The following is a 17,405-nucleotide window of genomic DNA, read 5'->3' on the forward strand; positions in this document are numbered from 1 at the left end:
TCCAGTGGCACGTTAGGTAAGGTGTGTTCACTACACTGACTTAAATTGCTCCAGTTACACAAAGTTTAAAACAAGAACAACTAGCCATATCGTGCAGACAGGGTTAGTTTTTTTTCCCCCATTGTACTATGTATGCTCTCTCTAAGTGACCTCATGCCAATGGAAATGTAATCCCTATCTGAACACATTCCTGTGGTTTCCGGGATTATTTGGTCCAATTTCAGCACAGCCACAGGAATTTATTTGTCCTGGAAAGAGCATTCGAGACACTGCCAAATGTGAAAGACAATCAAAAATCTTGTCAAATGCTAAATATACCTGTTCTGTTTTCTTTATATATAAGCAGGGCTGTCATTTATTAACCTTAACCTCATAAAATGTCAGGCAGTGGTAAATGTGAGGTTAGCATAACCCTGGCAAGGTGCAGCTGAGGCAAACTGGACCGGCAATATCCAAGTTTAATTTATTTGAGATAGTTAACGCCAAACACCACAAAAAGGTTTCCTCACTGTTTGATGTGATTTAAACCATAAAAAGTGAAAGGACAAGTCCCTGATAAGCCAAGCTCTTTATCCCAATTTGGCTGCATTACATTGTAAAGAGTCCCTGTCAGATCTAATCTGGAGCACTATTCGTTATAGGCACTGCACGACATTGGTCTTGGACAAACAACTGCACAACATCGACAGTTTGACATTGGGTTAAGAGAATTAAAATAAGGGAACAGGTTGCAGAAATTTGGTTTATATTTACTTGAGTGTAGAAGATTGCAGGATGACCTCATCAAGGGATGGTTAAAATGTTAACAAGATGTGTGAAAACAATCCATTTCCTCTGATGGGAAAACCTAGCACGATGGGACATAATCTTTAAGTTAGTGCTACACCATTCAAATCAAGAAGCATTTTTTATTTTCAGAGCTTATATTTTACCAGAAATCAGCAAGGTGTCACCGGGATTAATTTCTGGAAGTTCTAGTGAGTTTTCGTACACTACCTTCCCAAACTTGCCTCCTTACCTATGTACCATGCCCCAATGGCATGCTACTTGTCATATTTGCCCATTCATTGCCAGGATCTTCCAGGATTCCTGATGCACTGCACCATCTTTAAAGACCAGCTGTGCACGGGTCAAGTGCTGGCACTCCATAGCGACCCTGCGCAGTTCTTGTTCAATTGTCCCAAACATATTGGTCTGAAGGGCAATAGCGCCACATTTTGCTGATGGGGCCCAGAGGTCCTTGTGGACAGGAGTTGTATACATTTGCTTCCATGGAGCATGCCCTGAAACTTTGATGCTTGATTGAAGACCGGAGGATTAAGATATGACCTGGAGTCACCGGGTTACCTCTTTGACTGTCACGTTGGGAAATGTCACCATCTAGTTTTAATACAGCTGCTGGGAGAATGGGAAACTGCACATCAACGAGGTGAGGTGACATGATAATGAGGATGTTAATGCATACTAATGCATGCAAATTGGCCTCTTGTTGCTCACTAGTGAGAGTCTCATCTCACTGATTAAAACTTGGAAAATAGGACCTTTTGCTCTTGACGTCAGGATTCCCCTTACTGCCATAGGTTCATGGAGTAATACAGCATGGAAACAGGCTCTTCATCCCAAACTCCACTCAACTAGTTCCAATTGCCCACATTTGGTCCATATCCCTCTAAACCCTTTTCATCCATGTACCTATCCAAATGTTTTTTTAAATGTTGCTATTGTACCTGCCTCAACCACTTTTTCTGGCAGCCTATTCCACGTACGCACCACTCTCTGCGTGAAGAAGTTGCCCCTCAGGTCCTTCTTAAATCTTTCCCCTCTCACCTTAAGCCTATGCCCTCTAGTTTTCAATTCCCGTCCTTGGGGAAAAGACTATATGCATTCATCCTGTCCATACCCCTCATGATTTTATACACCTCAATAAGGTCACCCCTCATTCTCCTACATGCCAATCTCACAAATCCTCCCAGCTTTCTCACCAAATGCCCAAAACATTCAGTGACTGAGACAATTCCAACAATGATGAATGGAAACCTGAAATCCTTTCCTGCAGAAGGCTGTGGTTGCTGGGGAAATATTGGTGTTTTCAGGAATAAGAAACACCAAATTAAACTTAGAGTAAATAAGAACATAAAAACATAGAAAACAGGAGCAGGAGTAGGCCACTTGGCCCTTCATACCCTCTCTGCTATTTAATATGATCATGACTGGTCATCCAACTCAGAACCCTGTTCCTGCTTTCTCACATATCCTTTGAACCCTTTAGCCCAAGGAACTATATCTAACTCCTTCTTGAAAACATTCAGTGTTTTGGCCTTAACCATTTTCTTTGGCACAGAATTACACAGACTGAATACTTTCTGGGTAAAGAAATTTTACAAGAAATCAGTGAAAGAGTAGACCATTCCATCCCTCAAGGCTGATTCACTACTCAACAAGAGCATGGCTAATCTGCCCCAGGCCTCAGCTCCTCTTTCATGCCAGTTCATCTTCCTCACCATCTTCATCTCCTCAGCTTCCCAATTCTTTCATTAATCTATCTACCTCTTTAAATACTTTCTGTGATCTAGTCTCCACAACTCTCTGGAGTAGAGAATTACAGACATTCACTATCCTCTGGGTGTAGAAACTTGTTCACCACTCAAATTTAAATGAGTATCCTCTCATTCTTGACTATGTCCCTTAGTTTAAGATCTCCTCATGAGTGAAAACATCTTCTCAACATCAGCCCAGTCAATGTGGTAATTCTTCTAAAGTCTAATGAGTAAAGGCGTAACTAATTTAATCATTGTTGATAAGTCAACCTATCCATCCCAGGAATCAGCCTAGTGAATCTCTTTAGAACTGAGCCCAATGCCAGCATATCCTTTCTTAAAAACAGGGACCAAATAAGACTTTGCTATTTTTAATCTCTCTCATGACAAAGGCCTAAATTCCATTTGCCTTCTGAATTACTTCCTTCGCTTGCCTGTTAACTTTTTGTGTCTCATGCACAAGAAGACCTAGATCAGCTTGCTCTGCAATTTTTTTTAAAGAGTCGCTCTCTATTTAAATAATAGTCTGCCTTTTGATTCTTCCTACCAAAGTGCATAACCTCCCACTTCCCTGCATTAAAGTTTTTGCCCACTTTCACAAACCTATCTATACCCCTTTGCATAGTCCTTCTGTCCTCTTCAAAACATGCACTCCCACCTATTTTTATATCAACTTCAAATTTGGGTACATTACACTTTACCCCTTCCACCAAGTCATTATTATAGAAACTAAATAATTGAGGACCTGGGGCTGATCCTTACAGCACTCCATAAGGAACTTATGGAATGTCTATGAGATGTTTTTTGGAGCAGTTCATGGTATAGCCCACTAGGGAACAGGCAATTCTGGATTTGGTGATGTATGAAGAGGCAGACTTGATTAGGGAGCTTAAGGTGAAGGAATCTCTAAGAGCAGTGGCTATATATGATGGAATTCACCTTACATTATGAGAGGGAGAAGCTGGAATCAGATGTAACATTTGAGTAAAGATAATTACAATGATATGAGGGAGAAGCTGGCCAGAGTTGATTGGAAGGGGAGCCTAGGAGGGAAGAGTGGAGCAGCAACGGCAAGGAGTTTCTGGGGGTAATTCAGGAGGCACTGCAAAAATTCATCCCAAGGAAGAAGAAACGTACGAAGAGATAGATGAGGCAACCATTGCGGATAAGGGAAATCAGGAGCAACTTAAAAGTAAAAGAAAAAGCATACAATGTGGTAATAATCATTGGGAAGCCAAAGGATTGGGAAGCCTTTAAAAGCCAGCAGAGGATAACTAAAAAAAAAGCAATGAGATGGGGAGAAGGTTAAATATTGGGGTAAGCGAGCTAGTAATATAAAAGAAGATTGCAAGCCGTTTTTTTTTTAAGATATCTAAAAGGTAAGAGAGAGGTAAGAGTGGACATTGGACCACTGGAAAATAAGGCTGGAGAAGTAGTAATAGGGAACAAAGAAATGGCAGAGGAACTGAAGAGGTACTGTGCATCAGTTTTCACAGTGGAAGGCACCAGTAGCATACTGGAACTTCAAGAAAGCCAGGGGGCAGAGATGAGTGCAGTGTCCAACACTGAGGAGAAATTGCTGGAGACACTGAAAGGTTTGAAGGGGAATAAATCATCCATACCAGATGGACTACATCCCAGAGTTCTGAAGAAGACAGCTAAGGAGATAGTAGAGACATTGGTGGTGATCTGTCGGGAATCACTGGAGTCAGGGAGGGTCCCAGAGAATTGGAAAATTGCTAATATAACACACCTGTTTAAGAAGGGAGGGAGGTAGAAGACAGGAAACAATAGGCCAGTTGGCCTGACCTCAGTCATTGGTAAGATTTTAGAATCCATTACTAAGGATGAGATTGCAGGGTACTTGAAAGAGCATGGTAAACTAGCTGAGTCAGCATGACTTCATCAAGGGGAGGTCAAGCCTGACATCTGTCAGAATTCTTTCAGGAGATAACGAGCCACATACACAAAGGAGAGGCAGTCGATGTGATCTGTTTAGATTTCCAGAAGGCCTTTGACAAGGTGCCACACAGGAGGCTGCTAAATAAGACAAGAGCACATGGCGTTTTGGGTATGGATACAGGATTGCCTTTTGACAGTCAGCCAAAGAGTGGGGATAAAGGGGTCTTTTTCTGAATGACAGCTGGTGACTAGCAGAGTTCCGCAGGGATCAGTGTTGGGACCACAACTATCCACTACATACATTAATAATCTGGACAAAGGAATGAAGGTCTTGTTGCTATGTTTGCAGATGATACAAAAATAGGGGAGGGGCAGATAGTGCTGAAGAATCAGGGAGGCTGTAGAAGGACTTGGACAAGTTAGGAGAGTGGGCAAAGAAGTAGCAGATGGAATACAATGTGGGAAAGTGTGAGGTTATGCACTTTGGTAGGATCAATAGAGCATAGATTATTTTCTAAATGGGGGAAAGGCTTTGGAAATCTGAAGCACAAAGGGACTTGAGAGTCCTGGTTCAGATTCTCTTAAGTTAACAAACAAATTCAGTTGGCAGTTAGGAAGGCAAATGCAATGTTAGCATTCATTTCAGGAGGCCTTAATTCAACAGCAGGGATGTCCTGCTGAGGATGAATAAGGCTCTGGTCAGATTACTTCTGGAATATTGTGATTAGTTTTAGGCCCTGCATGTAAGGAAGGATGTGCTAGCATTGAAAGGGGGCCAGAGGAGGTTTACAAGAATGATCCTGGGGATGAAGGGTTTGTCATAAGGTTGAGGATTCTGGGTCTATACTCAATGGAGTTTAGAAGGATGTGGGGTGGGGGAGGGGGGTGATCTCATTGAAATTTACAGAATACTGAGAGGCCTGGATAGAATGGACATGGAGGAGATGTTTCACCAGTAGGAGAGACTATGACCCAAGGGTGCAGCCTCAAAGTGAAGGGATGACCCTTTAGAATTGAGATGAGGAGGAATTTCTTCAGCCAGATGGTGTTTAACTATGGAGCTCATTGTCACAGCGGGCTGTGGAGATCAAGTCATTGAGTGTATTTAAGATAGAGACAGATAGGTTCTTGATTAGTAAGGTCATCAAGGGTTACAGGGAGAAGGCAGTAGAATGGGATTTGGGAAACATATCAGCCATGATCAACTGGCAGTGCAGCTTAGATTCGCTGGATGGCCTAATTCTGCTCCTATGTCGTATGGTCTTAAGGTTATTTCATTCCATCAGAGAAATCAGAGTTAACGTTTCAGGTCCGGTGACCCTTTCTCAGAACTGATAGTAGCTAGGAAAATCACCGGACCCGAAATGTTAACTCTGATTTCTCTTTACATATGCTCCGAGACCTGCTGAGCTTTTCCAGCAGCTTCTGTTTTTGTTTCCCTTAGTCTACTTTCCTAATCTACTTTAGACAACTTTTTGCTGATACCTCCGTAATATTTAAATTGAGATACTAAGGAGTAAGAGCAACAGTAAGTAAATGAAGTTAAGGTAAGACCCGTTGTGTTCTAACTGAATAGTAGAATAAATTTCTCTTTCTAAGTTCCTAAATTATATTGAGTGATGTCAGTAATAAATGTATTAATACATTGCTTGCTTTTAAAATACTAAAACATGTTGTCAGAATATGGACCATATTTATTGCCTGGCCCTTGTTACCTCAGGAAGCTGTTGGCAATCCTTTTGGCAATTATTCACTAATCCTCTTCAGAGGCCATTTGTGTGGATCAGAGAGGATAAGGATGGCAGGCTTACTTGCCTAAAGGACATTGGTGGTTTTTACAAAAATCTGGAAAGCTTCATCGAAATGTATCTGTTTCCAGCCTACAAATGATCAGGGTTTAACCAAAATTCAGCTCACAACTTGTCTTGAGTTGGGAAATGTGAACTCATGAGCTCCACATTGCAGATTTAGAACCATAACAACCCTTAGCAAATATACTACCAAATGTCTGAGCATTATATTGATGGAATGGTTAAACCTGCAGGTTGGCACTTAATTAAACTAACAAATGAGGGAATGTTATACTGTTACAACCAAGTGCAGAGGGATGATTAGGCTCCCTTCTTTTTAACTTCTTTGGTTAGCCAGAACTAAAATATTCAATTCCTTTCAGCACACAGCTATATTTTAATACTTATTAACCCAAGAACAATAATAAAACATGTTAACACACACATGCAAGGACAGGTGTAAGGTTTAAAAAGGGGAGGGTATCTAGTACAAAAAGGAGGATCAACGTTGGGCAATTTGAAATGTCATTAGATGCTTTGCTGTGTTAGGTTTTAACCTGAGACCACAATTGACTAATTGATGTCTTGTAATCGGCAAAATTTGTAGATATCCTCCGGTTCTTGGTAAATGCATATTTTTTCAATTTACTTTATCAGGCAATGTTTTTGAGAGGCTAAGAGAAACAGGGACAGGGAGACAGTAAGCCTTCCAGTGTCCTGTCATGAATCCATTTTCTCTTCTCTGCTCTAATTCATATCCTGTTGCTTGAAATACATTCCCTTTGTGTGTTCTTATGTCTGGCTTCATTACTTTTCACGAGCAGGATAATCTGCAGGCAATTTCCATGACAATATGTGAAACATCAAGAAGGGTGCAAATCAAATAGGAAAGGCATATCTTAAAGAACGGCTTCAGACATTTTGGTGACATGTTAATTTCAATTCAGACTTAATTTTGTTATTGATACTTTCTCGAATTTGGTTCAAATTGTTCAGGTGACCATTGCAGCCATCACAAATCAATGTTCTTCATTTTCCAAAATCACTTTGGTACATGAAAAGTCCCAAGTATTAAAATCAGATAATGGCAGTGGAAAATTGATAGTTCATTTTTACCACTATCATAACAATGCAAGACCAGAAACTTGTTTCTTACCAATATCAAATGCCATAATCTCAATCCATAAATCCTCAGCAAAGAAGGTCTGCACTCCCCTCATGGCTAAAATTACACCTGATTTGAGATCCACGAGTACAAAGTTGCATTGTGCAATAATGTCATCCCCAACAAAATGATACAGAGTAAATTATGTGAGGTACACCATTTTTAAAAATGCTAAGAAAAGAGCATTAGGATAATTGTAGGAGTAGGATAATGACAATGGAGAGAAGAGGCACAATAAATACTAAAAAAAAATGAAACAGTTGAGAAAGGGCTCATAGTAAAAGAAAGTCCCACATTTATATAGCACATTTTGTAACTACAGGAGGTTCCAAATAGTTTACAGGAAATGACCATGAATCAATTGTCGATTGTTGGAAAAACCCATCTGGTTCACTAATGTCCTTCAGGGAAGGAAACTGCCATCCTTATCTGGTCTGTCCTACATGTGACTCCAGACCCACAGCAATGTAGTTGACTCTTAACTGCCCTCTGGGCAATTAGGGATGGGCAAAAATGCTGGCCTAGCCAGTGACGCCCATATCCCATGAACGAATAAAGAAAACAAAAATGAAGCAGTTGTGAAGTAAACTGACTGTTATAATGTAGAGAATGAGGAAGGCAATTTGCACGCTGTAAGATTCCATAAACAACAACGTGAACAACCTGCTTTTAGTGTTTCTGGTTCAGGTATAAACATTGGCCAGAAGACACAGACAGAATTTCTCTGTTTTTCATCCAATAATAACCATGCAATATTTTAAGTTCATTTGTGAGTGCACTCAATTAAGGCTGCACCTGCAAGATGCCAACTTTGACAGTGTCGCACTCCTTTAGTTCTGCACTGGGTGTGCCAGCCTAGATTATGAGCTTAAGCCTGTGGAGGGGGTCTTGTCAATACTGGCAATGGGAGTAACAGCAAAAGGATTGTTCCACTCACTTGGTTTCTGTTGGATTTAGACCTTGAGGGAAAGGATCGATTGGGGTAAATTCCCACAGGGCCGCTACACAGTCATCCATGGCATCTTCAGGAGGGATGCAAACATGGCAGATGTCTGGTAAAGTGCCCCACCCAGCCTTTATGGATACTCACAGCCAGTGTGGCCAACCCTATACCTCCTCCCCTGCTTCCCACAATGGGAAACAATGACCTCTGAGATGCATTACTGAGGTGGAGGTGGGACAAGCTCAGAATACTCAGACTTCATGAGCTCCAATAACTGCAGGACATTCCGATCCGGTACAATTAGTATTCACAGGAACTTTGCCAGAAATCACTTGTAAAATATGTAAGTCAATCATTGCAATGTGTCTGGAATCCAGCACAATGGTAATTTAACACAGCTCATTCAGCAACACATTACCTTCAACTGTTGGAGCAAATAAATCAATCTTAAAGCTGAAAATTATTTTCTGAAATTGTTTTTGATGAAATACTGAAAATATAAAAATTGCTTAGACACAGATCTGAAAGATAAAACATAGCTACTCAATAGATGTATGTAAACACAATGTTTACATCAGGTGAATGGCACATAATTCACAAAGGGGGAAGTAACTTGAAGCAAGTTACTTTAAACTAAGGCAAAGATAGCCTGAGAGAAATGATCCAAATATTGTCTGGATAGTTGTAATGTAACGATCAAAGAAGGACAAGTCAGGAGAACTTTCTTTAGCAGTTTCCAGTCCAACAACAAACAAAGCACTGCTCGACCTGGCTCCTGGGAATGAAGTAGGTCAAGTCGATCAAGTATTATCATGGGGTGCTTAGACAGAACGAGGCATACAAGGTTACGGCTGCACAGGAGGTGCACAGAGGAAGATCAGTAGCAGGTTTGAAATTAGACAGGTCCATTCAGCAGTCTAATAACAGCAGGGAAGAAGCTGTTCTTGAACCAGTTGGTGCGTGTGTTCAAGCTTCTGTATTTTCTATCCAATGGAAGGGGGTGGAAGAGAGTATAACTGGGGTGGGAGGAGTCTTTGCTTATGATGGCTGCTTTCCTGAGACGGGAGGAAGTGTAGATGGAGTCATTGGATGGAAGGCTGGTTTTCGTGATGGATTGGGCTGTGTTCACATATCTCTGTAATTTCTTGCAGTTTTGGGCAGAGCAGTTGCCATACCAACCTGTGATGCATTCAGATAGGATGCTTTCTATGGTGCATCTGTAAAAATTGGTAAAAGTTGTTGTGGACATGCAAAATTTCCTGAGCCTTCTGAGGAAGTAGAGTTATTGATGTGCTTTCTTGACTGTAGCATTGACATGGATGGACCAGGACAGATTGTTGGTGATATTTACTCCTAGGAACTTGAAGCTCTCGACTACTTCGACCTCAGCACCATTGATACAGACAGGGGCGTGTCCTCCACACTTCTTCCTGAAGTCAATGACCGGCTCCTTCGTTTTGCTGACATCGAGGGAGAGATTGTTGACTTTACGTCGTGTCACTAAGCTCTCTATCTCTTTCCCGTAGTCTGTCTCATTGTTGTTTGAGATCTGACCCATTACAGTGGTGTCATTAGCAAATTTGTATATGGAGTTAAAGCTGAATTTGGCCATACAGTCATGAGTGTATAAAGTGTATAGTAAGGGGCTATGTACGCAGTCTTGCGGGGCACCAGTGTTGAGGATTATTGCGGAGGAGGTATTGTCACCTATCCTTATTGATTGTGGTCTGTGAGTCAGGAAGTTGAGGATCCAGTTGGAGAGGGGGGCACCAGAGTCTTTGGTCTCAGAGTTTGGAGTTGAGTTTGTTTGGAATTATGGTGTTGAAGATAGAGCTAAAGTCAATAGATTGGAGTCTGACGTAGGTGTCCTAGTCATCCAGTTGTTCCAGTGATGAGTGTGGGCCAAGGAAATGGCGTCTGCCGTGAATCCTGTCCTGTGCTATTTAGTTCATGTCAGAAAGCACCTGTTTTCTGCCAATTTCGTATAACCACTGCCCTCTCACAGGCAGCTGTCAGCACTATTCAGCTCCCACTTGAAGTGTAGGTCCAATGGACCATGAATCTCTCCATAATCTCAAGGTCCCTGAGGGCTTGATCATTGGGCCAGGAATGTGCTGATCAGCAGTAAGCTATGTTTCGGTGTTCACCTGTCACATTGAAGGCGTCTTTTCATCAGTCAAATACGACAAGAATGTTCATCTCCTGAAGCTCTTCAATTACAGGGATCAGCTAATTTCATGCTCCATCTCTTCCCAGTCCAAATATTTAGTGTGACCAGAAGCCGGGGGTGGTGGAAACAAGTGGTTTTGTCCAGCACTTACTCTTGCATGGAGAGTTAGCAAGCAACTTTAACAGTCAGGAGCAGACAGTCAATCACTCAGTTATCAGGCTAATCAGAAGATTCTACAAGGTTTTGTCCCTTTAGCATCTCCAGTAACTGTTGATGATCTGCTCAACCATTCAGTGCTGCGCAGACATGGTCTCTCCATCACGGTTTCAACTTTGCATATAAAGCCCCTCCCAAGTAGATTACCACTAATCACTTTCTGAGGTTACACCATTCTCCTAAGAAAGGCCCAATGTCCTCTCAACTTATAGCAGCAGTATACATATTGTCAGTGTCACCCTGAATTTTACACTCAAATCTCTGGAACAGAAACTTGAACCCACAAGCTTCTGAATACGAGGGCTACTATCTCAACAAATTATGCCTGGTTAGGTGACAACTGCCATTAGATACTTTGGAGGAATATGGGCACTAGCCAATGATGCTGACACAACTAAAGCAGAGCACCAGGCTTAGAGGTGAAAGCATTACTTTCTGAGTTACTGGTAACCACATAACCAGCTTTTTTTTTCTTTATTCATTAACAGGATGAGGACATCGCTAGCTAGGCAGCATTTATTATCCATCCCTAATTGCCCAGAGGACAGTTCAGAGTGAACCACATTGCTGTGGGTCTGGAGTCACATGCAAGCCAGACCAGGAAAGGATGACAGTTTCCTTCCCTAAAGGACATTAGTGAACCAGATGGGTTTTTCCTGACAATTGACAATGGACTCGTGGTCATCATTAGATTCTTAATTCCAGATATTTTATTGAACTCAAATTCCACCATCTGCCATAGCAGGATTTGAACCCAGGTCCCCGGAACGTTATCTGGGTCTCTGCATTAAGAGTCCAGCGATAATATCACTAGGCCATCACCTCCCCTTGTACCTATATAGTATCTTGAATGCTCCAAAGGGGCAATCATCAAACAAATATTTGACACTAAGTCACATAAGATAATACTAGGATAAGTGGCCAAAATCTTGGTCTGTGAGGTAGGTTTTATGGAACAGCTGAAAGGAGGAGAAGTTTAGGGAGTAAACTCCAGAGGTTTAGTGCTCAGCAGTTGAAAGTACTTCTGGCAACAGTAAAGTGAAGGAAACAAGGAGCTCACAAAAGATCAGAGTTGAAGGAACTGTGTTGATTTGGGGATAGTTACAGAGGTAAAGGGAAAGGTGAAACAATGGAGGAGTACAGTTGAATCTTCCAGTCCTCATAGCAGTGGGCCTGAAGTGGGGAAGACAACTTAAGTAGGCTGCACACTGAACATCTGCATGGGCTCGACGTGTGTGTGTGTGTGTGTGTGTGTGTGTGTGTGTGTATATGTATCTGTCTGTATGTGTGTATTTGTGCGTATGTATCTGTATGTATGTGTGAAACTGTGTGTGCATATCTGTGTATGTGTATCTGTGTGTCTGTATCTCTGTGTGTGTATGTCTGTGCATGTATGTCGGTATATATTTGTGTATCTGTATGTGTATGCATAATATCGTCTGTATGTGTGTGTACCTGAGTGTACCTGTGTCTGTATGTTTGTGCATCTGTGTGTGTGTCTGTAAGTATGTGTGTGTGTGTATCAATGTGTGTGTGTATCCGTGTGTGTGTGTGTGTGTATATCAGTGTGTGAATGTGTATCTGTGTATGTTTGTGTATCTGTATGGGTATGTGTATATCTGTGTTTTTATGTGTGTGTATCTGAGTATATCTATGTGTTTGTATGTGTGTGTCTGTGTGTGCATGTGTGTGTATCAGTGTGTGAGCATACATCTGTGTGTGTCTGTCTAGCTGGCTGTCTGCCTGTATCTGTGTCTGTGTGTGAAGGAGGAGAGAGGTGTGGTCTGTGAGGCAAAGATGATGGGGACTACACGTGGAGGTTGAGCTTTACCTTTGAATCGAGACAAAAGCAGGAGGACTATTGCTACATTGCAGCTCCCCATCAGCAATAGACATTTGAAAGCTCACTGTGAATCATAGTGGTCCATCCTTGAAAGGATACAAATAGCCTCAGGCAGCTTTATTATTTTAGTGCCTAAACCATTCCGCTCCTGTTTTCTGCTTAAATAAGCACCTCCAAATGAAGCCCTTAACTTTCATTACACCATGATTATTTTTCTTTTTTGTGAAATATTATTAGATGCAGGCAGACTCCTTCACAATCCAGCCCCTACACCCCCACTGGTGAGATTACAATCGCATCCAAGTGGACTGTTAAGAATAACTGAAGCTAACCGCACAGCACGCTTTGGGCCAGCTTGGAACACTGCACAGCTACTTCAATAACTAATTCCCTCAACATAGATGCTTTTTTCAGGAGCTGGCTCAAGGAGTGACCAGACACACACACACACACACACACACGCACACACAATACATCTATGTAGCAGTACCTGTGTCTGGCTCACTGCTACTGTAACAGTAGCATTAACTACTAATACTTATTTTTTTAAAAAAAACATCATTCCATGGAACAGGGAAAGAAAGCACTTTTGGTGTCAGGACTTTCTGCTTCGATGGTTTGTGAATGTAGAGGTGAATACTCCCCTCTTGGTGTTTCGGTATATTTGTTTCCATTGATAAAGTGCTGCCAAAGACAAGAGTGGCAATGCTGCTGGTACAGAAACTGAATCCATGCGACCCAGAGACGGTCCAGAACATTACATAAATGTCCAAATAAGGTTTCTACTGGAGGTGGTCCAAATAATTACTATTCTACCACTCCTCGAGACTCTCTCCACCCTGTTAGCTCACAGGTCTCTCTCCATTCTGCCACAGGTCTCTCTCTCGCCTACGTGTCTTCCAAGAAGCCCAGTTGGAGATGCCATCTTTTGGGCGAGATGCCAAATCTGTTCTCTTAGATAGATGTAAAGAATCCAATGGCACTCTGCCACACTGGATCTAATTTTAATCTAAGCTGCCCAGCATGAAACAGCCAGAATCAAATAAGCTTGGCATTTTGTGCTTTGCTCCACTTTACTTTCTGTTGACTTCAATGGAAATCAGGTGCGGTGTCACAGAAGCAGCCAATCTGATTCTGTTTGTTAAAAACCAAAAGAACTGCGGATGCTATAAATCAGAAATAAAAACAGTAGTTCTGAGGAAGGGGTTGCCGGACCCAAAATGTTAACTCTGATTTCTCTTCTCAGATGCTGCCAGACCTGCTGAGCTTTTCCAGCAACTTCTGTTTTTGTTTCTGATTCTGTTAGTTTCTGACTGGCGAAGAGAGAGTAAAATTACCTCCACCAGGGAATAAAGCAAGGAAAGCAGTACCATGGGTGCCCATTAAAACTTAGCAAATCCACAAAAAACAGATTAGAATCATACCTTCTATATATAAATGTGGTACATACAGCAAATGTCACACTGGACATTTCGCACCGTGCCACAAAGGAAACAGAGAAACACTCCAGAAATACCAGCTAAGGGTCCAGAAGATCCACAGTCTCGCAAATGAGACCTGAATGACATCAGTGTCTATTCAGCAGTGATTAGATTTTATGGCCTTAAAGGAGCAAATAATCAGCCAAGAAAATACTGCACTCCCCATTTTAAAGTGTAATATTCTTTAATCAATCCTCAACAGCATCATTTTGTAAGGAAGCTTTTATCTGCACAGCCTGGGCTGAGGGAATGCCACCTTCACACTGTATGGAAGTCACCTATTTTTTTCTTTCAGATTTCAAGGGTCGGTAGGGTTCTATTAGATTAACTCACGGATGATGAGAAAATGACTAAGAATTCTTCACTCAATGTGCTAAATGTTAACTTGTAACCATATAAATGTGACTGAGAGTTACCAGCTCCTTTTATTTCACTTATGATTCCTTTCAAGTTAAATAAACTTAAAAGAAAGGACTTGCATTCCTGTTCTGAGGAAGGGCCCCTGGCCCCGAAACATTTAACTCTGATTTTTCTCTGCAGATGGTGCCAGATCTGCTGAGCTTTTCCAGCAACTCCTGTTTTTTGTTGCATTCCTGGAGCATCTTTTATGACCTCAAGATATCCAAAAATGTTTTGCAACAATGAGTTGCAGCTCCAATTGTAATGTCAGAAACATGGCACACTTCAAAGTCCCACAACAATTGTTGTCAATTCTGAAAGCAACCAGACAAGTTGTTAAAGAAATGTTAGTTAAGGATAAATATTGATGAGGACATTGGCACTTATTTCAAAAGGTGTCCACCTGATAGGGCTGACATCAGATCAATGTCACATGTGAAACACAGCACTTCTAATAATGCAGTACTCAGTGCCTGTCTAGACTTTAAGTTGTCCGGAGTGGGGATTAAGCCAAAAGCCTGACTTTGAGGTTGAGTGTTCCTTGCAGAGTCACAGCTGATGCCGTAGTCAACATGTTTCCCAGTAATCCCAATGCGTGCAAAGGGACTATAAGTTCTAAAAGCCTGTGTTTCCAATTAAGATACAAGCTGTTTTATTTAAATTTGTGGTGTGAAATATGGTGAGCACAATATCAAACTCATAGTTAGGCCCACCAAACTTGACAGAAATGTGACTGCAACAACGCAATTCAATGAGTTTGGTTCCAATTTCTCAATTTTCAAAGTACTTAGCAACCAGGTTCAACTATGGACAGCTGAGCTGAGAACACCTTGGCTGTAGAGTTCAGTTCAACGTTTTGACTGGTTTTAGATCTTGGTTGCATTCAGAGCTGACTCATATTGTACCTGTGCATTGCCCAGATTTTAGCTAAACATTTTAGAAATCATGTAGTTGCAAAAATCTAAGCTGAGTGTAAATCAGTCATCACTAATGACAGCATCGTCTGAAACTGGGCAGAAGCCTGATTATGATCCAAAGTTAGCTTTGGCCCAAGTTCAGAGCTTGCTGGCCTCTTTCCAGTTATATTGTTGCTATATTAAAACCTGGTGTATTTATTCAGTCTCCATCATATCTTCCAAATTTTCCTCCTCAATCACAGCCATTTCTATCACTTGCATAATTGCGCTCAATATGAGAGGCAAGAGGTTAATACAGTGTCTGCCAACCCAGCAGGAATTGGCCCTCTAAGTGACAGCACAATGTGACTGGGCTTTTGGAAAGAACTTTCCTTCCACGAGGTACAATTGTGCTCTGCACAGCTCCTCTCATTATGTGCAGCGATAAATGGGAGTAACATAATAATAGTCACCCTCTCTCAATCACTCTTGCCAAGAGTATGTGAGGATTGTGTTTACTCTGTAATAATTCAAACTACATGTTAGGAATCAATGTCACAATTTAACTACTGAAATACAAACGTAAGCACACACAAAGAAATGTGTAGAATTATCCAGAGGACAAGCAGGCCATTCAGCCCAACAGGATCATGGAAGTTGTTTTTAACGCTCCATAAGAGCATTTGCCAAATCTTAGTTCATCTCACCCTATCAGCATATCCTTTGTCTCCTTTCTGAGAAAATTTCACGATCCCATTTTGACAGAGGGAAGCCACATTCATCGGAACTGTGAGTTGAGAAAGTCAGGGTTGCATATCGTAACTAACAACCTCTGACACCCACTACTTAATGTGAGCATGGATCAACCTCTTTAAACATTCATTAAAAAATAATATCAATCAATTAAAGTATGGAAGCTTTGACAAGTGTACTGAAGCATACAACAGTTCGGCATGGACTGGTTGGATCAAGGGGTCTGTTTCTGTGCTGTATGACTCTATGACTTTCTAACAGAAAGGCTGGTGAGAGGCCTGCATTTTGTAAATAGTGAGGACTATGGTACAGGAACACAGAGGCTACATAAGGAGGGAACTGGACAGTTGCAGTTAATTTACTGCAAGTGTTCATGTAGGGTTTTTCATGTCAGAAATACTTTGTGAAGAAAAAGAAATGGACACTAGGCAGAAGGAAAGAAAGACAAAGAGAGACAGAATCACGGATTGGGGTCAAAAGGTTTTTAAGGAAGTTTTCAAATGCAGAAAGGGAGGAGGTGAGACACAGAAACTTGCACAGGGCAGCAGCAGTATGATTGAAAGAGCAAATAGCAATGACAGAAAATAGCAAACAGGAGTCAAGGAGCAGATTGGTATATGTGTAAAAGTTTCAAGCCTGGTCTGAAGGAGAAGATGGAGTAGGGGAGAGATGGTATAAAAGCATTTGATGTTGAGCAAAAAACCAAGACAGTGGGGATGGTGAATGGATAAAAATGCAGATAGTATGTTATATGTGGTGTTTAAGATGGAAGTAGGAGAAACGTGTTAGGACACTTTAGGAAACAGGTTAACTACATGGCATCAGTGCAAGAAGAGTGGAACAGGAATAATGATATTTCATAGGTGATCCTGATAACATAATGCACAGGTACTTGAAGGGATTCTCAAGCTGGGGAGGAATGCTGACACCTCCTGTGGACAGGAATGGGCAGCAGGGCGATGACAGATTGCCAGAGATTTACAATTTGGCACAGTCAGTCTGTATAACTGCAGTACTCACCAATACAGGTACGCCCATCAGTGTGAAGCCGGAAGCCTGGTTTACACTCGCAATAATGTGATTCCAGGGTATTTACACATTTGTGCTGACAACCTCCATTATGGACTTGGCACTCATCCACGTCTGCAGAGATTACAAGGAGGGAAAAAAACATAATCATAAGTCAGAAGAACAAGGACAGGTCAATGTGTGCTGTATAGAAGTTTAATAATGATCAGGGCCAGATTGATAACGGAATAGTCCAATGTCAAATCAATTTCAGTCCAGGATCAGTAACTGAGCTGTACCAG

General features: G+C 41.5%; 1 protein-coding gene across 1 annotated transcript in view; it reads right to left on the reverse strand.

The window, feature by feature from the left end:
* Positions 1 to 17,405, reverse strand: part of LOC109935092 (multiple epidermal growth factor-like domains protein 6) — a 407,878-nt gene that overhangs the window by 124,410 nt on the left and 266,063 nt on the right. Inside the window, exon 6 of the mRNA XM_048615100.1 lies at positions 17,116 to 17,238. Coding sequence (XP_048471057.1) covers positions 17,116 to 17,238 — 123 coding nt within the window. The remainder of the gene's footprint in view (positions 1 to 17,115; positions 17,239 to 17,405) is intronic.

Source organism: Rhincodon typus, chromosome 31 (assembly GCF_021869965.1).
Source record: "Rhincodon typus isolate 14 chromosome 31, sRhiTyp1.1, whole genome shotgun sequence".
NCBI classification, from domain to species: domain Eukaryota; kingdom Metazoa; phylum Chordata; class Chondrichthyes; order Orectolobiformes; family Rhincodontidae; genus Rhincodon; species Rhincodon typus.